General features: G+C 36.6%; 1 protein-coding gene across 5 annotated transcripts in view; it reads left to right on the top strand.

Annotated features, from left to right (window-relative positions):
• Window positions 1-22,639, top strand: part of ARHGAP24 (Rho GTPase activating protein 24) — a 476,239-nt gene that overhangs the window by 444,818 nt on the left and 8,782 nt on the right. For all 5 annotated transcript variants that reach the window (XM_057728038.1, XM_057728041.1, XM_057728040.1 and 2 more), the window contains 3 exons: window positions 6,761-6,893; window positions 7,512-7,585; window positions 10,198-10,319. In XM_057728038.1, the coding sequence (XP_057584021.1) occupies window positions 6,761-6,893; window positions 7,512-7,585; window positions 10,198-10,319 (329 nt within the window). The remainder of the gene's footprint in view (window positions 1-6,760; window positions 6,894-7,511; window positions 7,586-10,197; window positions 10,320-22,639) is intronic.

Genomic DNA, 22,639 nt, shown 5'->3' on the forward strand with positions numbered 1-22,639 from the left:
ATGAGTGATATGAACTTGGACTTGAGCAGTGTCAACAAGACTGCTGAAGAGGGAACAGATTCATAAGGTATATAGGATTCAGTCATTGGTATTTTTTACACTTTCCAGGTGATTCCAATGTGCAGCTCAGTCTGAGAATCACTAGTCTCTGTTAGATTTAGAATCTCAGAAAAAGCAAAATTTAGGTTGACTTCTAGTTTTCTTGCTTGTTTCTGTGAATGGCGATGCCATTCATGGTTGAGAAAATGGTAAAGGAGGAATAATTTTATTGAAAGGTTTTTTGTTGTTGTCCATCTTTGTTTATAAGGAGTTCAGAGTGTATGGAATGCGAAGAATTCAGTGGAAAGATCTGGTGTGGAGATGTACACTTTGTAGCCATTGTAGAAAACTGATCATGGAACGCATGGATTTAGCCCGGGTGTGTACATAGAGTCAAGGAAAATAACACTTAGAGGCCAGCAGAGGAAGAAAAGCTTGGGAGCTGACTAGTAAGCAATGATGACGAGAAGGAGAAGGTGGCAAAAAGGCAATGAAATGAGAGACTTATCCCGGGGAAATATTTGTCAGAAGTAGCAAATGGAAGAATATCCATGAATTTTTTTTATTTGTTACTTTGAGTATCTTACACACATATGGGGGACGGGGTGCATGCACATATGTGAACATGTGTGTATGGTATGTTGGATTGTATACCAAACAGTCAAATATTCTTTTTATGTGATTAGCTAGCATTTTAAGGAGGAGTCTATATACACATAAGTAATTAGATACATATAAGTAACTCTAGAGGTAGGGAAGAAAATGTCAACGTGACAGTTTGGTTTAGGTATGAACAACATCTCCCCACCACTATTCCGCCCACCTATTCCATCAGAAACACTGGAGAGATAAGTATGTAACTAGTCAGCTCCAATGGGTGATAGAGTAGCCAAATTTAAACTTGTGACCATTACACATTAGAACTGCCTCCTTATTTGGAAATTTCCACCTCACATACATGTTCTATATTAATATCCCTTGGCACTGGCAACATATGAAAATTGAGGAGCTTTAAAAAAAATCTCAGTGTCTAGGCTTCACCCAGACCAATTATATCAGAATATATAGGACCCAATCATCAATAATTGGAAAAACTTTCCAGGTGACTCCAGTGTGCAACCAAGGTTGAGAATCACTTTCTGCTATGTCACATTGGTCAATCTGACAATATTTCCATAAATTTACATTATCTGAAAGTATGTTTCTATCTTTCTGATGGCATCTTATTACCAGTTCTCTGTGATGGTTTTATAGAGAAGCTCACCAGATACAGATCTGGTATATCTACTATAACAAAACACCACAGACTGGGTGGCTTACACAACAAAAATTTATTTTCTAACAGCTCTGGATACTAAAAGCCTGATACCAGGGTACCAGCATGGTTGGGTTCTTGTGAAGGCTCTCTTCTTGGCTTGTAGACGGCTGCCTTCTTACCCTGTGCTCATATGGCCTTTCCTCTTCCATGTGCACAGGAGCAGGGCAGTAGGGAGCAAGCTTACGGGTGTCTTTTATTATAAGGGCACTAATCCTGTCAAAACAGACATGACTTCTTCCAAGCCTAATTACCTCCCAAAGGTTCCATCTCCAGAAACCATCACATTGGAGGTTGGGGCTTCAACATATGAATGTGGGGGAGATGATAATTCATTCCACAGCAAGGGTGGTCTTGCAGGTCTCTGCCATCATTACTTTCTAACCAGGAGGCTTCTTTGAGACAAGCACTAACTCAGTGTAGTCCAGACAGATACAACTGTCCTTTGGTGTTGTATATAATTCAGCAGCGACACTTACATAACTACACTGAGCCATGGGAGTTTAACCAGATTCAAATTTCACTGCCTAAAAGTGTACCATTTTTGACAGATATATGAAACATAAGTTAGAACAGAACCAGACTTTTCTTGTAAATGTTTAGTTTAGTTTGGAACTGCCTACTGCCTTTGAATTTGCTTTTCTATGTCTTGGTGAATTTGGTGCACAGAACAGCATGTTGTTTAAGACAGTTTGGTGGCAGGCTTCATCTTGGTAATGCTGTGAATGTTTTCAGTCTCACATATATTATTCCTGGAATTTGATAGATAGGACATCATTTTTCCTTAGTTCCAAGCAAATTTTAGGTCATCTCATGTGTGTTGCAAAGAACTTCACAATATCTTTAATAACTCCCTGTGTGGGTGCACTGGAAATTCATTTCATTGACTTAAATCAATGGATTATGTTGTGTTCTGTGCACAGTATCCAGAATGAAAAATTCCCATTTTTAAGTTTGAGGCTTAAAAGTTCCAAGGTTTTTCTCTGTGTAGTATTATACTTGTGATTACTTTGGCATTCTAGTTATCTCCGGTGTGAGTCAGTTTATCAGGGAAGGCGGGGGTGGGGTTAGAGGATGAGCAAGACAGATGCTGTCAGACTCATTTATCCCTGTTTGGATTAGTAAGAGGCCAATATTGTACATAGATTATAAATAGGCTAGCAATTTCCAGGAAATATGAGAACATTCTTAAGATCATACACCTGGCAGGGACTTAGCAGCTACAATATACAGAAAATGTTTAAGTCAAACAAATGAGGCATGGTGTAGAAACGTGTTGATGGCAATGGGTGAGAGAGAGCCCAAGAGGGACAAAAAAGATCTATGTTGTTCATCTCTGTTTTGCCTAGCATGTGGCATGAGGCAGTACACACAGCAGGTGTTCAGCAGCTCTTTGGTGAGTGCATGATAGAACAATCCCAGGATGACCAAAAGAAGACCTGCAAGAATATAAAATTAGGTCAATTATAAAATGTCTTATGGAATTCAGGTTTGATTAAAAAGCACTACAGGATCCAGAAGTAAAGTCCAAGGGCAATTTAAGGTGAAAACAGACCCCATATGTTGATCAATTAAGGAACATATACTACAGAACGTCTTCTGGCCTGATCGCTCTTTAACTCCGGATTCCTGGGCCTGTCTCTGCCTCTTTGCTCTCACCGGACAGGATATGCATGCTTATGTAGCTTAGTTTCTGAAACCAGATTCTACCACCAGGTGGGTGAAGAAGACCTGACGTCTGGATAATGAATTTACATTAGCAAGTAATTTTGAATTTCTACCAAAAGAGTGTGACTTTAAAACCCCTCATATCTTAGCAATTAGCCCCAAAGAACGTTCTGTCAGTGCAGTTTCCTGTTTGTGTACCCAAATGGAGTTAATAACAAGACCCACTTACTGGACAGCTGTGAGGGCCTGAGGCAGGGAGAGATATGTGTTGGTGTGTGCTGCTGCTAGAGTTGTCATTATTATTATTATTATTATTAACCAGTTTAGGGATTTTAATTCTCCACTGTACATCAACTTTTGCTACAATATATTCACCTCACTTCACTTTGCTGAAGAATATGATGTATTTCTCTGAGGCAGAGACAGCACATCCCACTAGGTACTTTGGGCAGTCAACACATGACATTGATACCTGCTTAATTGGCTGTACATATTAAAGCAAATATTAATCAGGCAAAGCAGTAGGGTTTCGGTAAGAGATACAAGGCTGCAGAGTTAGATGCAGACGGTTGCTAGTTTGTAGAATGGTTATACAAAGAGATTTTTCTGAGAAACATCAGATTTCCCCTTGCAGTGAGTAGCATACTGGCAACTGGGGAGCATGGACTGTGAGCCTTTTGAGGTGAACCAGAACTGGCAAACACATTCAGGTCTTCCCAGAAACAATTGATTTCTCCCATCCAGTGGGAACGGACAAAGCCAAAGATGAGAATGCTGGGAAAATGGAAAAGTCCCTATTTGTACTAAATAACTGAAGTTTAGTAAAGCCCCTCAAAAAGTCATAAATTTTTAAGTTGTAGCCTTTAAGCAAAAAATTTAATAACCTTTGTTAATTGAAATAAAAAAGAAAATGTATTCGGGGTTTTTTTCCGTACCATTTTTATATAACCAGCAGTGTATGGGTATATATTTATAATGCTAGAAACTAATGTAACATATCACTTTAGGGGAAATAATCATCCCAGTCCACATCTCTTACCTTGATTCATAGCTCAAATATTTCTATTCTTGGAGCATTACTGCAGCTTTGGTGCTAAGAAAATTGCTGGTGGATGAAGAATGATTCTGCAGCCTTTCATCTGTCGCAATTTTCACACCATCACAATTAGTCTAACTTTGCAATCGTGCCATCTAGTGTTCAAACGACCTCAGTACTACAGCTCAGCTTCATTAGGAGCAAAATAACACAGGAAGTAACAGGCAAGTTACCTTAAAAACAGTGTGCTTGGGGACAGGCAATGTAATGAATAGTCAAGACAGATTTCTTGTTAAATATGTATTGTTTATCATTATTGTTTCATTAATTTATTGCACTTAATTCATAAATATTTTTGTACACTCTATTTATATAGTCATACAAATTATACATAACACACACCATATGTTGAAATTATACTTATTTTATATTTTATTTTTGTATTCTTTTCTGTGTCTTTCTACAGAAAGCCATTTAACAGAATGGTCATTGACTTTGAAGGCAGCACAACCCAACAACCCAGTCATGGATTGGGTTGGATTAGAGTGGATTGGATACAGTGGAATCAAAAGATGGAAATTGTTTATTGTAATATTTGATTACACTGCATATCCTGCCCAAGGTTGTGGTTTTGTTACTGCTGATGACTGTGCCTTCAAGGCTCAGGTGCTTTACTACATACCAGGAGAAACACACAAGGGCTTTGGATTGCATGAAATACAGCAATTTGCCAGAAAAGAAAAAAACTGGAGTTTTTTTTTTTTTTTTTTCTGCTTTACCATTGAGACTGTTTTATGTATCATTTTTTTAGGAAAGTATTTTTAGAAATTAATGAGTTTGAACAGTTTTCAAGATGTCCCAGAGACATGATTTTTATTTTCTTTACTAGCCTTTAAGATGGCTTCTATATTGTCTATCAGTTCAGAAATTTCAGAGAAAAAAAATCGTTTCTGCTATCATGAAAAGAATGAAATTGATTAAAGACAAGCCCTATCAGACCACCTCCATCGCTTTAGCATCTGCAGAATGGTTAACAATATACCAGCTCTGACTGACTCTGATGTTAAAATGGAAGACCTCAGCCCTTGCTGTAATTCCAAGGTAGATGAAGTGCTATGGTCCGTGAGGATGCTCCCTTCTGCTCAGACTTCATCCTCTGCGCTCTGTTCTTGCTTAGCCTTTTGTCAGCTCCTCAAGGATAGGATGCTCCCTCCCACTTGGGCTCTGTTTACGTGCCTTGCTTTAATCAGAATGACTCCTTTTATACTTCACTCTCACTTCGTTCATTCTTACGCTCGCTCAGATCTCAGCCTAAGCATCATTTTCGCAGAGAAGCCCTCCAACCCCTGGATTAGTCCTTTCTTGTTATTAGATGGTACCCAGGACGTTTCCTTGTTACCACTCGCCACACTGTAATTACATACTGGTGTTATTACCTACATTCTAGCTCCTGCCCCCACTAGATTACAAATTATGAGCAGGCTAGAATAGTCCTTTTTTTAACCCCTTAGGGACCTAGCCACTGTATTTTATATAATGCCCATTACAGAGTGGATGTGCCGGAAATAGTTGAGGAAATCAACCTAAGAGTCCAGAATTGAGAACTGACATGCCATTTGTCCCAGCCCACATAGATTTGTGAAGTCAGCTCTGCTTCTGTGTCAGCCTTGGGGCAAGTGAAGCGTCACTGAGGCAGGAAATCCCAGTGCCTGTATCCCAGCTCCTGAAGGAATACCCCTCAGCGACTTGTCACTTCCTGTAGCAGAGTCTGAGAGTGGAGTGTTTGTTCCCACTACTTACAAAATCCCTGACCTTGCTCACCGCCACTCTTCCCCCTTCTTGGGAACCAATTGACCTTTCACTCCCTGACCACCACTCTCCTTCCCACGCCCTTATTCCTCACCCCCAAAACAAAGCAAAACAAAAAAAAACCAAACTGCCTCCTCCTGTCTTTACTGTCAGCCATCTTCATGGATTAACAGGGTGATGCAGAGAACAAAATATAAATTAATATTTCAGTAAATTATCCGGTCACTCTGGTATTCAGCAGAGAATACAAGTAAATTTTCACCTTACACAAAGGACACGTTAAGTTTTCAGTGTTTATTTTTGTAGCACTTCCCCTCTCTTTCTAGAAGACTCTAAGGATTCCCAACTATCTTAGAATATTAGACAAGCAATCATTCTGAGATCAACCATCTTCAAAATGAGTTTTTCTTAAAAAGTCAAAATGTCATGTTAAACTCCAGGTGTCAATAACCAATCATCAGTGTCTTCTAAAGAATAAGAAATGAAGTGAGAGTCCATAAGTAATTAATTTTGACTTTGAATACACATGTATACACATATATAGATTGGGTGTTTTCTGGTACGTTGTAATATATTGATATTTTATTTAAAATCTGGAATATATATTCTCATTGTTTTATAAAAGTAACACTTTTGCTTAACATCAAATACAGACAAAAGAAAAATGCTTGCATTTTTGAATATTTTCAAACCACACTGAGGATTCCAAGTGTCCCTTTGGGTCCCTCTCTTTCCCACCTGTGGTAGCACATCTAAGCATTGAAAGCTGGATCGACTAATTCAATTGCCAACTCATGTAGAAGTCTGATTCTTAGATGTATATTTGATGAAAAAATTTATCAAATAGTATAAAGTTCACTCCATAGAAAATCTTTACACTTCTATCTCCACAGCAACACAGATGTACACACGGTGGCATCACTTCTTAAACTGTATCTCCGAGAACTCCCAGAACCAGTTATTCCTTATGCCAAGTATGAAGATTTTCTGTCTTGTGCCAAACTGCTCAGCAAGGAAGAGGAAGCTGTAAGTTGACGCATTTATTTCAGTGTTCTTAGTCTTTAATCTGTAAGTTTTTCTTTGCCCCATGCTTGGATTGTTTTCCACTATTCTAAGTACTGACTTCACACACATTTAGCGTTTACCCACACAATGTAGGTCCCATTTTTAATCCTCTGTCTCATCAAAAAGAAAAGTACAACTGAATAAATGAAATCAGCACTCCTTGTCACTTTGCCTCCTAAAGGCTAAAAATTGGAAGGACTTTTATTACATTAAGGCTACTTTTTTTCCACCAAACAGCAATATTATAAATAAGGCTATCTTCCCTTTTCAGTCAGTTGAGAACAAACGTTAAAAATGTTAAAAGGGCTTCACTTAAATATGTTTCTCCACAAATAGTACTTACAGAGCTATCTGAAATGCTTTCACATCTTTTGAAAATATTTCTGAAGTGTTCTCTATGATAGGGACAATTTTCAAGACAGGATCCTTCACTGGTAATATGTGAAACTAAGTAACTAAAAGCAAAAACAAAACAAAACAAAAACAAGCAAACAAACAAAAAATCATATGCCCAGTTTCCATGTGCTTTAATTCCAAGGTCAACTCTTAAATAACATTTATTCTCTCCTTTACATTCAGGGCATTAAAGAGTTAGCAAAGCAGGTGAAGAGTTTGCCAGTGGTCAATTACAACCTTCTCAAGTATATTTGCAGGTAAGAATTGTCCTAAAGACAAAACTGAATTTTAAAAGACTATATTTAGCCTGACACTAATTTACTTTTGACAATAAATAAAAATCACTTAACTGCTCTGAGCTCCAGTGTTGGCCTCTATAAATTAAGAGGTTTGACAAGGTGATTTCAAAGGTTTCTCTGAGCACTAAAATTGCTTGATTTTGTGATTTGCTGTTTCTGAAGTCTCTCTGGCCTCTACATATTAAAGATACGTTGCTTTGAACTTCCATCCAAATTGTTTATACGTGTACCATGTACCATTACTTAACAGAAGGAGCATGTATCTTGGCATGAGAAAGATCTGCCCAGGAGTCCAGATTCTACTACTAACTACTTATGTGTCTTTATGCAATTTTCTTATCCTCTTTGAGGCTAAGGATCCTAATAGATAAAAGGGTAGTTGTTTTAAAAATTAAAATATTTTTTAAAAATTTATATACATAAACATTTATACATATAGTGAATGTTAATATATATTAATTTTTTCCATTTCTCTCAAGACTCATTGAAAAAAATATTGTAACTCAGTTCTGCTAGAACAATAACTGTGCCTCACTCGTAAAGCTCTCTCTCAATGACCATGTTTAAGGCCAGGGATGTTATGTACCATGTCTATGCCCCTATTTAAGAACTCAAGTATGTACAATCGAAACATATTAAATTTATTTTTTTTAATTTATTGGAGTATAGTTGATTTACATGAAACATTAAATTTAAAGAAATTAATGATTGGCACTACAAGTCACTGTAAAGTATCTTACATGATAGCTTCCAAGTCCATTTCTAAATAAAATTCAAATTTTTAATTCAGTACAGTTCATCACTTACATGTGTTTTTTTGTGTGTCATGATTAGATAAATGTTCAGCTGACTGGGAACTATGGAGTTTAAGACTAACACCAGGCACTGTGGAGTTCATTGTCAACAGTAATTGAGTGGGAATTCCAGAACCTCCTGCCATACTTTTTCTGGAAATAGTTACATTCAGGAAACAAACGAGACCATAGGTTTCAGAATTTGAAAAAGCAAGAAATAGCTTCACTGATAAGATAGACTTATTAACATAGAAGTGTTCCATCCCAAGATTTTGAACTAATTCAGGCTATTATCGTGGATGAGAAAAGGGTGACAGTCTCTTAAGTAAAAGGGAAAAAGGCTTTTCTGAGAACAGTATTGCAAGTCTTTATCTCCATAATAGAAAATCTTAACTTCTCTTAACACATTTAAGCAGACTTTTAATTTCAGCTATTTCAAATAAGAAGTAGTAGTTTGACTTTTCGCCCTTTGGTTTTGCTGTAGTTTAGGCTGTATAGCAGTAGTGAACGTGTGGGAATAGGCACTTTTTGATTTTTTTATCTTTATTCATGGCCATGCCACATGGCCTGTGGGATCTTACTGGCAGTGAAAGCATGGAATCCTAACCACTGGACCATCAGGGAATTCCCAATAGGCACCTTTTTAAAAAGTCATGGTGACGGGGAGGGTGGGGGGGACTCGAGGGAGGGTGGGGGGGGGAGTTGAGGGAGGGAGGGAATATGGGGATATGTGTATAAAAACAGATGATTGAACTTGGTGTACCAGCCAAAAAAATAATAAATTAATTTAAAAAAAAAAGTCATGGTGTAGTCGTCAAAAGTCCAAACTCTAGAGTCAGATAACCTGGATGCAAATCTCAGCTCTGCCACTTATTAACTCTGTGCCCTTGGAGAAGATTCTTAACCCCTCTGGTGCCTCAAGTGTCTCATCTGTAAAATGGAGATAATACTGTTTACCTCACAGAGATGCTTTGAGAGTTTAATAAGTTAGCACAATGACTGACTTGTAATAAAGTATATTATTTTAAGTAACACATAAAATAAGTTAAAAAAAATTCCTTTGGTTCTTCTTTGTCTCATTAGTACAGTTAGTAAGCCATGAAATAATAGAAGTTCTTGTAGAAATGAAGAGGGGATGGGGAATGAAGAAAAGCTGAAAAATTACAAAAACAATCTCTGCTATTAAAATTATTCGGGGAAAGGGCTATTTCATGCCTCTTATTCTTTAGCACATAACAAGTTAAAAGAATTTGTGCTCACAACTTTTCATATCAGTAGAACTGAGGCTTTATTTTAAACCATGTTTGATCTCATTTTCTAATAGATTATAAATTTGAAGCTCACAAATTACTCCACAAAGAGAGTTGATTCCTCCTCCCTGAAATAAGAGATTGTGCCAGATGATCTTATTTATAGCTCTTGAATTAAATGTGTGTATAAATTTAATATTTTATTTAGCGATTGGAAAGAAATTCGTTGTCTTGAATCTCAAGTTCACATTAACATTATCCAAACATACTTGTTCCTGTGACTGATGGGGAACCAAGCCAAGCCAGGCCAGAGCAGATATTTGATATGATCCCTTATGAGTTTGATCCTTAATAATTTGTAATATACATTCTGCACATTTGACAGAGAGATGTTTGAATTTCTAAATAATTTTGTGTCTATAATCATCTGTGAGCATACTCCACTTTATAAATTTCCCAACAACCCATTTCTTCCACTGACAAGTTTGATCCCATTGTGTTTTGTTCATACTCTTGCATCCAACAGGTTCTTGGATGAAGTACAGTCCTATTCGGGAATTAACAAAATGAGTGTGCAGAACTTGGCCACTGTCTTTGGCCCTAATATCCTGCGCCCCAAAGTGGAAGATCCTTTGACCATTATGGAGGGTAAGTAAATTACTATGTTACATCGTCATCAAAAGAACTGTCTGTTGGTTGTCCTGAACCTATTCTCCTGTGAGGAAACTAAGGAAATAAGTGAATCCATGGTAACTCCATTTATGGACTCAAGTTCCTCAAATACAGAATCTTCTCTTTGGGAGTCAGACATTTTTTTTGGGGGGGGGTTTATTAAACATAACTTACCAAATGATTCCTCAGTAGTTTTATAAGAATAAATGGAACTTTCAAATGGTACAAATCAACCGGTTTGCAAGGCAGAAATAGAGACACAGATATAGAGAACAAACATGTGGACACCAAGTGAGGAAAGTGCGGAGGGTTGGGGGGGAATGAACTGGGAGATTGGGATACTAAATTGTATGCTCTATATATATGCAGTTTATTGTATGTTATCCCAATAAAAGTTCTTAAAAAAAATAAAGATCAGCTAATAAGAAAAAAAAAGAATAAATGGAATTTTCATAAGTCATCTATAACATATCACACAAGAACTGGAAAAAATCTAATTCACTTTTTAAGTCCAATGCAATTTTCTGAAAATTCAAATATTTACTATTTTAAGTTAATATATTTTTATTCATTCTGGTTTTATTTGACCAATTCCAAGAGGCAGAAAATATGGGCCTCTGTAAGATATTGCTGTTTATTTACCTTGGGTTTTAACATGAAGAAATTCTTGTTTTCTATATTACAAAATGCCTCAAATTCTTTTCCACAGTGAACTGTTACTTCTAATTATTTCTAGCAGGCCTCACTGCTTGAGTACGTTTCCTACCTGTGGCCATCAGTGGTACCATTGATGTGCAGGTCTTGCTGAGCTGAAAGAGTAAGATTAGAGGGTGGAAAACTCAAGTAAGCAGCAGAAGAGAGAGAACTAGACGTAGAGATTATTCAGAGAACTGCAGAGGGTATCGCTCAAGTCTTTCCCTAAGAATTGTTTTATGCTTGCATGAGAGCACTCTATGCTACTTTCTGGGGGAAAGTACCAGAAATCAGTAGCCTGAGCCACTCCTGGGCCTCGCACCAAGCTTGAAATAATTGTGTTCCCCACAACCAGAGTAGAAAATCCTGGCACTGAGGCATTGTGTAGAGCCCTCCAAAAGGTATTACCTTGGTGATAATGATAAAAGTTATGGGCCAACTCAAGGAGGGGGGAGTCAAGGAAGGCAGGGAATATGGGGATATGTGTATAAAAACAGATGATTGAACTTGGTGTACCCCCAAAAAATAATAAATTAATTAAAAAAAAAAGGCAAAAAAAAAAAAGTTATGGGCCAGTCTCTACAAAGTTTTTAAAAGAAATTCTAATTATTCAGTAGAGGTTTGGGGAAGAAAAGAAAGAGAAATAGTTGGAGCACAAAGGATTTTTAGGGCCATGAAACATTATTCTATATGATACTGTAATGGTGGATACATCATATTATGCATTTGTCAAAACCCAGATCTCACAGAGAATGATTTCTCATATAACTGTGGACTTTAGTTAATGATAATAATATTGTAATAATAATAACAATAATAATGTGTCAGTATTGGTTCATCAGTGGAACCTAAAACTGTTAAAAACCTAAAACTGCTCTAAAGATTTCTCATTAGAAACTATGCAATTCAAAAGGACATGGATCAAAATAAAGCCTATAAGTGTAAAAAAAATCCAACTTAACTTCAGACACCTAACTGTATGCCAGAACAAAGTCCAACACAATTTAAAGATATTTTTTCCAACTTAAATAAAGCTTTAAAAATTGTATAAAGCTTACAATATCTTCCATTCTGTTCAAAACTACCAAACATGCAAATAATCAGAAAAATATGAACCATAACGAGGAGAAAAATTAACAGCTAGAAAGACCCAGACACGCCTGGTATTGATTTGCAAAGCAAATATCTGATTAAGTACCTTGTTTTAAGAATATATATAGAACTCATACAATATAATAAGACAATGAACACAATGAAAATGAGTGAAAGATCTGAATTAGAAATTTTATCAAAGAAGATAAACAAATAGCAAATACATATAAAAATGCTCAACATCTTTAGTCATTAAATAAATGCAAATTTAAACTACTAATAATGAGCTACCACTACACAAAGTACACTCCCTACAAAGTGTAAAAATAAGACTGAAAATACTAAGTTTGGCTGGTAGAAATACAAAATGTTAGAGCCATTTTGCAAGAGTTAGGCAGATTCTTATAAATTTAATTATTTGCTAACCATAAGACCCAACAGAACAATATGCTCAAAAAGAAAACATATGTTCACCCAAGACTTATAGTCAACGTTTATGTCAACTCTATTCATAATAGCTCCAATCTGAAGACTGACCAATTGTCCTTCAATTGTTGAATAGATAAATTTTGATACATCCATGAAATGGAATACCATTCAGCAATAAAAAGAATGAATTACTGATACATGGACAACAATATGGATAAATGACAAAAGCATTATGCTAAGTGAACAATGCCTAGACACAAAAGATTTCATACTGTATAATTGCGTTTATGTAAAATTCTGGAAAAGAAAAAACTATAGAGATGGAAAGCAGATCAGTGGTTGCCATGGGCAGAGGATTGGCTACAAAGGGGCACAAAGAATTATCTATGTTATGACTAATGATTCCAGGACTGTCATTTGTCTAAATTTATCATATACGTCACAGATATCTTGTACGTGTGCAAGGTAATATATTGCAAAAAATACAAACTGAATCTACATTTCATAGAATGCTGCCATATATATATGTATTTTAAAGTGCCTAGGTGCCTTCAAAGGAAAATTGAATTCTTGTCCAGTTCTTATGAAGAAAAGTGCCCATAATATGGTATTTAAATTCAACCTGTATAAAATTACATGAGCCTGGGAAATTGTTGGAACATGTAGTGCAGTGGGACTCCCAAATCTGCTTGGACTCTTCATAATGGACTGGTGATTATAACCACTCTGACCTCATTATTTGGGCTTCATCTTTTTTATTAGCATTCACAGAGAGGAGGGAATAAAAAGGGAAAAAAAAGTACATATAATGACACACAAATCATCATTGCTACCAGGCTAGTCTGTCCTAAATGGCTATAGAAATTGAAAGAAAGTCCCTTTACAAGAAACGATTGCCACTTACTATTCTGGAAACTAGATGCAAAGCCTTCTAAGGTAAAGGAAAGATATTTCTAAATCTCTAGGGCCTCGACCCTCACTCTATAATCATGGCGGTTGTACATTGGCATGGCTCTTCACAGACTCACCATGGAGACCTTGGAGATATCTCTCTTCAATTAATTAAATGCCCCACACAGTTCACAACTATGATAAAAAGCAGCGATGTTTCAAATGTTAACATTCCGGTGATGGGGAAAAGCTTCATTTTCCCAAAGTACTAGACAGAGCCATATATAACAGAGGCTGCTAACATTTGAAAGCATGTCTGTCATATGGGCAAACAGTGAAACGGTTGTCTTCAAACAGTGCATGATGGTGTCAGTGTTGACAGTCATTTTAAAGATGCTAAAATCTTTTCTTCAGATTCACTGCTATATGAATTGAAAATAGGATGACAAGTTCAGAAGGTACTAAAAGAGAAAAGATAGATATGTAATACCAGTAATTTCATTCAGTCTTTTTACTTCCCACAACTCCATCATAATTGATGATTCAATAGATAGTTGTATTTTATTTAGTTTCTTGTTAGAACAACACTAAGTTTACTTATTATGGCTACAGTTTTAAATCCAACAGCTGAAATATAGTAGGACAAGTACATGATTTGGAGTGAGAAGATGAAGTATCACATTTCACCCTGGTCACTTATCACCTGTGTGGCCTTGGGCAAAACCGTAACCTCTCTGAAGCTTAATTTTCTCATCTGAAAAGTGTTAAGTCTTATCTCACAGCCTTCTGAGAAAATTTAGAAGATATAAGTGAAACATTTCCACCTAACACAGTTTTTCAAAGTCTAACACACAGAGAAATCACCTGGGGATATTGTCGAAATGCAAATTCTGATTCAGAAGCATTAATCATCTTTGATTTGGCATGAACTATATTAATGTGGTGTGAACTGTGTTTCTTTTATCATGTTGATAAAAGCTTCTAAGAGTAGTCTCTGATAAATAAATACAGGGAAACAAATTTTGGTTAGTGAATATAACATTATTTAAAATACTTAAATAAATTTGGTGAAGAAAATGATGACAAGTGCTTTCAGCTATGCAGATTTCTACTGAAACAGCGTGAGTAGCTTTCAGAGAGTAGAAGCCCAGCTTGTAAGTCAGTGAGGAATATGTGAAAATATATTTTGAGATTTCAGCTAATATGCCATAAAACCTGATCAATCCACTGATTTTTGAAAAGTTTATTACTGCTTTTTATGATAGATTAACCTTTCTATCCACTATTGTCTGAGTTATTTTTACTGTCTGAAACATGTAAGTATTGATTTCTAATCATACTTTACAGCGAATAGTAGAAATATGAGGATCAATGAGAACCTTAGCATTTTCACTTGTGTAAGAGAATTATTTTCTTTCTTTGTTTAAAATGAAGGTCTTCTCTTTGTTTAAAATGCCCTGAAGAGTTGATATTTCTTGTAGAAATATCAGGTTTGCTAGTGGTAAATTCTCTGCTTTTGTTTAACTAGGAATGTCCTATTTGTCCCTCATTTTTGAAGCGTAGGTTTGCTGGATAATAGAATTCTTGCTTGTCTGTCTTTTTGCCAATATTTTGAAAATTTCATCCCATTGCCTTCTGGCAATGAGAAATGATGAAACATCAGCTGTTACTCTTATTGAGAATCCCTTATACATGAGTTGGTTTTCTCTTGCTGTACTCAGGACTCTCTCTTTGTCTTTGGTTTAAGACACTTTGACTATGATGGGTTTAGGTGTGGATCCTTTTGCATTTACCTGGCTTGGAGTTTGATGAGCTTCTTGTGTGTATAGCTTCATGTTTTTCATCAAATTTCATCAAATTCCAGCAATTATTTCTTCAAATATTCTTTCTACCCATTTCTCATTCTGCTCTCCTTCTGGGATACCGTTACGCCTGTGCTGGTATGCTTGATGGTGTCCCACAGGTCTCTGAGGCTCTGCTCATTTGTCTTCATTCCTTTTCCTTTCTGTTCCTCAGACTGGGTAACCACAATCAGGTATGCTAATTCTTTCTTCTGCCTTCTCAGGTCTGCTTTTGATCCCCTATACTGATTTTTTTTTTAATTTCAATTATTGCAGCTTTCAACTCTAGATTATCTATTTGATTCTCTTCTGTACTATCAAGCTCTTTATTCATATTGAGTGAGACATTGTTCTCACTTTCCTTTGGTTCCTTTGTTTATTAGAAAGCATTTAAAATAAATTTAAAGTCTTTGTCCATTGAGTATGGTGTCTGGGTTTCCTCAGAGTCTGTCTTTTCCTCTGTATATGGGCTATGCTTTGTTTATTTTTTGCATGTCACATTATTTTTTTTGAAGACTGGACTTTTTAAAATAATATAATAATATGGGAACTCTGGATATCAGATTCTCACCCTCCCTTTGTTGTTTTTGCTGTTTGTTGTTGTTTGGGTTTTTAAGTGACTTTTCTGAACTAATTCTCTAAAGTCTATATTACTTGCCAAGTGTGACCACTGAAGTCTTTGCTTGGCCTACTTAGTTGTCAGCTAAGAATCGAACAAAGATTAAAAGACTACAACCAATAAATCTCCCATTCTTTACCAAGGGGCTCTGTGTGCGGGGTAGGGCAAATCTTCAACGCTCCACCAGGCAGTTTACAGCTGTGCTTTAGTGTTCAGACCCTTCTCGTGCAGCGCCTCAAGATCAGTCAGAAGTGGGCGCCTGGAGACGTCTCAGCTCCGAGCAGACACAGAGCCCTAGGCATGCACAGAACCCAAAGCATGCAAGTTCCCTTTCACGATCTCAGGAGTACAGCAGAGCTTGTCAACACCACCTATGGGAATCTCTTTCCTCAGAGTTTTCTTTTAAGCTTTTGTTTAGCCTATTGTTTGTCTTCAACTCTTATCCACTTGCTTCAGGCAGACATGATTTCAAATGCAAGAGCCCCTAATTGTCTTTGACAAACGCTCCTGAGAAAAATGTTGCTCGCTCTGGTTAAATTCTTGTTCAGATAAAATGAAGACAAGCCTCTTGAGTGGGGTCTTCCAGGGAACCACCAAGCAAGTCAAACAATGACCATTCTTTGGGAATGGGACTTTGAAGGAATTCCAACCCTGCTTTCCCCATTCCAGTGGCTGCCAGACGGCTGGTACCCACTGCATTTGTGGGCTGTTGGTTTTCAAGGGTATTGCAGAGAGAAGTATGGGAATAGGATGAGTTAGAACACCACAGTGCTTGCTGTTCTTTACCAAGATTCAATGATTTTTTTTTTAATAAACACTCTCCATATTTTTTTTTTTAACTTTTTGGTTTATTTATTTCTTATAGTAAAGCTGAAGATATTGTTTAAAATCAGTGGGCCTTACACACAGTTGGAAGAAGACAACTGTCACTTTCAATATTCCTTTCTGGAATCTCCTTGGCCAAATCTACAAGTTCTGAGGTGCTTTTTCCATCTTCTGAGTTACTATGGGTGGCAGTTTCACAAATTTTTCTGCCATACATAACACTGGCTTCTGTTTTTTCAAATAGAACTGTGCTCGAGTTCTCCAGTCCATTCTCTGTATCTGCTTCCTTGTTCTTGTCACTGAGTTCATCAGTACCATTTTTAGATTCCGTATATGTGAGTTAGCATACAATATTTGTCCTTCTCTTTCTGACTTACTTCACTCTGTATGACAGATTGTAGTTCTATCCACCTCATTACATATAGCTCCATCTCATCCCTTTTTATAGCTGAGTAATATTCCATTGTACATATATGCCACATCTTCTGTATCCATTCATTTGTTGATGGGCATTTAGGTTGCTTCCATGTCCTGGCTATTGTAAAGAGTGCTGCAATAAACATGATGGTACAAGTTTCTTTTGGGATTATGGTTTTCTTTGGGTATATGCCCAGGAGTGGGATTACTGGATCATATGGTAGTTCTATTTGTAGTTTTTTAAGGAACCTCCAAATTGTTTTCCATAGTGGCTGTACCAACTTACAGTCCCACCAACAGTGCAGGAGAGTTCCCTTTTCTCCACACCCTCTCCAACATTTGTTGTTTCCAGACTTTGTGATGATGGCCATTCTGATTGGTGTGAGGTGATACCTCATTGTGGCTTTGACTTGCATTTCTCTGATGATGAGTGATGTTGAGCATCTTTTCATGTGTTTGTTGGCCATCTGTATGTCTTCTTTGGAGAAATGTCTATTTAGGTCTTCTGCCCATTTGTGGATTGGGTTATTTGCTTTTTTGGTATTAAGCTTCACGAGCTGCTTGTATATTTTGGAGGTTAATCCTTTGTCCGTTGTTTCATAGGCAATTATTTTTTCCCATTCTGAGGGTTGCCTTTTAGTCTTGTTTATGGTTTCTTTTGCTGTGCAAAAGCTTTTAAGTTTCATGAGGTCCCATTCGTTTATTCTTGATTTTATTTCCATGATTCTAGGAGGTGGGTCAAAAAGGATGTTGCTTTGATGTATGTCAAAGAGTGTTCTGCCTATGTTTTCCTCTAGGAGTTTTATAGTGTCTGGCCTTACATGTAGGTCTTTAATCCATTTGGAGTTGATTTTTGTGTATGGTGTTAGGAAGTGTTCTAATTTCATTCTTTTCCATGTTGCTGTCCAATTTTCCCAGCACCACTTATTGAAGAGGCTGTCTTTTTTCCATTGTATACTCGTGCCTCCTTTGTCAAAGATAAGGTGCCCATATGTGTTTGGGCTTACTTCTGAGTTCTCTATTCTATTCCATTGATCTTCCTTTCTATTTTTGTGCCAGTACCATACTGTCTTGATCACTATGGCCTTGTAGTATAGTTTGAAGTCAGGAAGCCTGATTCCACCAACTCCATTTTTCCTTCTCAAGATTGCTTTGGCTATTCGGGGTCTTTTGCGTTTCCATACAAATCGTAAGATTTCTTGCTCTAGTTCTGTGAAAAATGCCATTGGTAATTTGATCGGGATTGCATTAAATCTGTAAATTGCTTTGGGTAGGACAGTCATTTCCACGATGTTGATTCTTCCAATCCAGGAACATGGTATGTCCCTCCATCTGTTTGTGTCATCTTTGATTTCTTTCATCAATGTCTTAAAGTTTTCTGCATACAGATCTTTTGCCTCCTTAGGCAGGTTTATTCCTAGGTATTTTATTCTTTTGGTTGCAATGGTGAATGGGAGAGTTTCCTTAATTTCTCTTTCTGCTCTTCCGTTGTTAGTGTATAGGAATGCAAGAGATTTCTGTGCATTAATTTTGTATCCTGCTACTTTACTAAACTCATCAATGAGTGCTAGCAGTTTTCTGGTAGAGTCTTTAGGGTTTTCTATATATAATATCATGTCATCTGCAAAGAGTGACAATTTTACTTCTTCTTTTCCAATTTGGATTCCTTTAATTTCTTTTTCTTCTCTGATTGCTGTGGCTAACACTTCCAAAACTATGTTGAATAACAGTGGTGAGAGTGGACACCCTTGTCTTGTTCCTGTTCTTAGAGGGAATTCTTCCAGTTTTTCTCCATTGAGAACAATGTTGGCTTTTGGTTTGTCATATATGGCTTTTATGATGTTGAGGTAATTTCCTTCTATGCCCATTTTCTGGAGAGCTTTTATCATAAATAGATGTTGAACTTTGTCAAAAGCTTTTTCTGCATCTATTGAAATGATCATATGGTTTTTATCCTTCAATTTGTTGATATGATGTATCACGTTGATTGATTTGCGTATATTGAAGAATCCTTGCATCCCAGGGATAAACCCCACTTGATCGTGGTGTATGATTTTTTTAATGTGCTGTTGCAGTCTGTTAGCTAGTATTTTGTTGAGGATTTTTGCATCTATATTCATCAGTGATATTGGTCTGTAGTTTTCTTTTTTTGTGACATCTTTGCCTGGTTTTGGTATCAGGGTGATGGTAGCCTCGTAGAATGAGTTTGGGAGTGCTCCGCCTTCTGCAATATTTTGGAAGAGTTTGAGAAGGATAGGTGTTAACTCTTCTCGAAATGTTTGATAGAATTCGCCTGTGAATCCATCTGGTCCTGGGCTTTTGTGTGTTGGGAGATTTTTAATCACTGCCTCAATTTCTGTACTTGTGATTGGTCTGTTCATGGTTTCTATTTCTTCCTGGTTCAGTCTTGGAAGATTGTATTTTTCTAAGAATGTATCCATTTCTTCCAGGTTATCCAATTGATTGGCATATAGTTGCTTGTAGTAGTCTCTCATGATCTTTTGTATTTCTGAGGTGTCCGTTGTGACTTCTCCTTTTTCATTTCTAAGTCTGTTGATTTGCATCTTCTCCCTTTTTTTCTTGATGAGTCTGGCTAATGGTTTATCAATTTTGTTAATCTTCTCAAAGAACCAGCTTTTAGTTTTATTTATTTTTCTTATGGTTTCTTTCCTTTCTTTTTCATTTATTTCTGCTCTGATCTTTATGATTTCTTTCCTTCTGCTCACTTTGGGGTTTCTTTGTTCTTCTTTCTCTAGTTGTTTTAGGTGTAAGGTTAGGTTATTTATTCGATCATTTTCTTGTTTCTTAAGGTAGGACTGTATTGCTATAAACTTCCTTCTTAGAACTGCTTTTGCTGCGTCCCATAGGTTTTGGGTTGTTGTGTTTTCGTTGTCATTTGTTTCTAGATATTTTTTGATTTCCTCTTTGATTTCTGTAGTGATTCCTTGGTTGTTTAAGAGTGAATTGTTTAGCCTCCATGTGTTTGTATTTTTTGCAGTTTTTTTCCTGTAATTGATATCTAGTCTCATGGCGCTGTGGTCTGAGAAGATGCTTGATATGATTTCAATTTTCTTGAATTTGCTGAGGTTTGATTTGTGACCCAAGATGTGATCTATCCTGGAAAATGTTCCATGTGCACTTGAGAAGAAAGTGTAGTCTGTCGTTTTTGGATGGAATGTCCTATAAATATCAATTAAGTCGAGATGGTCTAATGTGTCATTTAAAGCTTGTGTGTCTTTATTTATTTTCTGTTTGGATGATCTGTCCATTGATGTAAGTGGGGTGTTCAAGTCTCCCACTATAATTGTGTTACTGTCGATGTCCCCTTTTATAGCTGTTAGCATTTGCCTTATGTATTGAGGTGCTCCTATATTGGGGGCATAGATATTTACCATTGTGATATGTTCTTCTTGGATGGATCCCTTGATCATTATGTAGTGCCCTTCCTTGTCTCTTTTAATAGCCTTTACTTTCAAGTCTAATTTGTCTGATATGAGTATTGCTACTCCAGCTTTCTTTTGACTTCCATTTGCATGGAATATCTTTTTCCATCCCTTCACTTTCAGTCTATATGTATCCCTTGGTCTGAAGTGGGTTTCTTGTAGGCAGCAGATAGAAGGGTCTTGTTTTTGTATCCATTCAGCCAGTCTGTGTCTTTTGGTTGGAGCATTTAATCCATTGACATTTAAAGTGATTATTGACATGTGTGTTCCAATGACCATTTTCTTAATTGTTTTGGGTGTGTATTTGTAGGTGTTTTCCTTTTCTTGTGTTTCCTACTTAGAGAAGGTCCTTTAGCACTTGTTGTAAGGCTGGTTTGGTGGTGCTGAATTCTCTTAACTTTTGCTTGTCTGGAAAGCTTTTGATTTCTCCCTCAAATCTGAATGAGATTCTTGCTGGGTAGAGTATTCTTGGCTGTAGGTTTCTCTCTTTCAGGACTTTCAGTATATCCTGCCATTCCCTTCTGGCCTGCAGAGTTTCTGTAGAAAGGTCAGCTGTTATCCTGATGGGTTTTCCCTTATATGTTGTTTGTTGCTTTTCTCTTGCTGCTTTTAATATTTTTTCTTTGTGTTTAATTGTCGTTAGTTTGATTAATATGTGTCTTGGTGTATTTCTCCTTGGGTTTATTCTGTATGGGACTCTCTGTGCTTCTTGGACTTGGTTAATTATTTCCTTTCCCATGTTGGGGAAGTTTTCCACTAGAACCTCTTCAAATATTTTCTCAGACCCTTTCTTGTTTTCTTCTTCTTCTGGGATGCCTATAATTCGAATGTTGGTACGCTTCATGTTATCACTGAGGTCTCTGAGGCTGTCTTCTAGTCTTTTTATTTTTTTTCTTTTTCCTGCTCTGTGGCGTTTATTTCTCCCATTCTATCTTCCAACTCACTTATTCGTTCTTCTGCCTCAGTCATTCTGCTGGTTATAGCATCTAGAGTATTTTTAATTTCAGTTATTTTGTTATCCATTGCTGTTTGTTTTTCTGAGTTCTTATGAACTGTTTCTTGTACTTTCTCTAATTTGTTATCGAGATTTTGTATCATTTTTACTATCATTACTCTAAATTCTTTTTCAGGCATTTTTCCTATTTCCTCCTCATTTATTTGGTCTTGTGGGTTTTTTTCCTGCTCCTTTGCCTGCATGGTGTTTCTTTGTTTCCTCATGGTTGTCCAAGCTTTTGGGGTTGCTTGTCCTGGTGATAGAGGTGTTTATAGAAGACTGTCCAAGCCTCAGACTAATGTCCAAGTATTGGATTAAATGAATATTCAGTCTAGGAAACACATACATGTATAAGACACACAATTATTGAATCCGTTAGGACATAAGGCTCTAGAAAGATCTGACAGAACCCCAGTGTGCTATCAGATATTCAAAGAGAAACCCAGCAGAAATTGACAACTGAAACAGAACAAATCAGAGACAAAAGCAAAAGCAAACAAACAACAAATAACACCTTACACATACAAACATCAATCCAGGGAGATTTTGTAAGCTAGGATCAAATATAGAAATGAGCTGGAGTACCACCAGAGAGAATGGAGATTCTCAGAATGTAATTAGACAACTGTACTAAGAACTAAGATACAGACAAAAGCCTAATATTAATACCAAGGCAGTGCATCATCTGGAGAATAGAGCAAGGAGTCTGAGCAGACCGATAGTGTTGCTTATAAGTATGTTAAGATAAAATACACTTAAAATGGCTGGAAGAAAGGGGAACAGAAGAGCGTAATGTGGTTGGAAATATGCAAAGAAAAAGAAAGGAATAGAAGTGTATAAAAGAAAGGGATGAAAGGAAAGTATGAAAGATATTTTGTCCGTACTACCAAAAACTTAGCTAGATATAGAAGTATATAAAAAGGCAAAAAAAAAAAAAAAAAAAAAAAAAGAATAAAAAATATCCTTAAAAAATTATGTTATAAAACTTGTAGATCCCTTAGGGCTAAGATCGTATTTAATAAATCAAAAAAAAAAAAAAAAAAAAGAGAGAG

The sequence above is a fragment of the Hippopotamus amphibius genome, chromosome 3 (genome assembly GCF_030028045.1).
Source record: "Hippopotamus amphibius kiboko isolate mHipAmp2 chromosome 3, mHipAmp2.hap2, whole genome shotgun sequence".
Taxonomy (NCBI): domain Eukaryota; kingdom Metazoa; phylum Chordata; class Mammalia; order Artiodactyla; family Hippopotamidae; genus Hippopotamus; species Hippopotamus amphibius.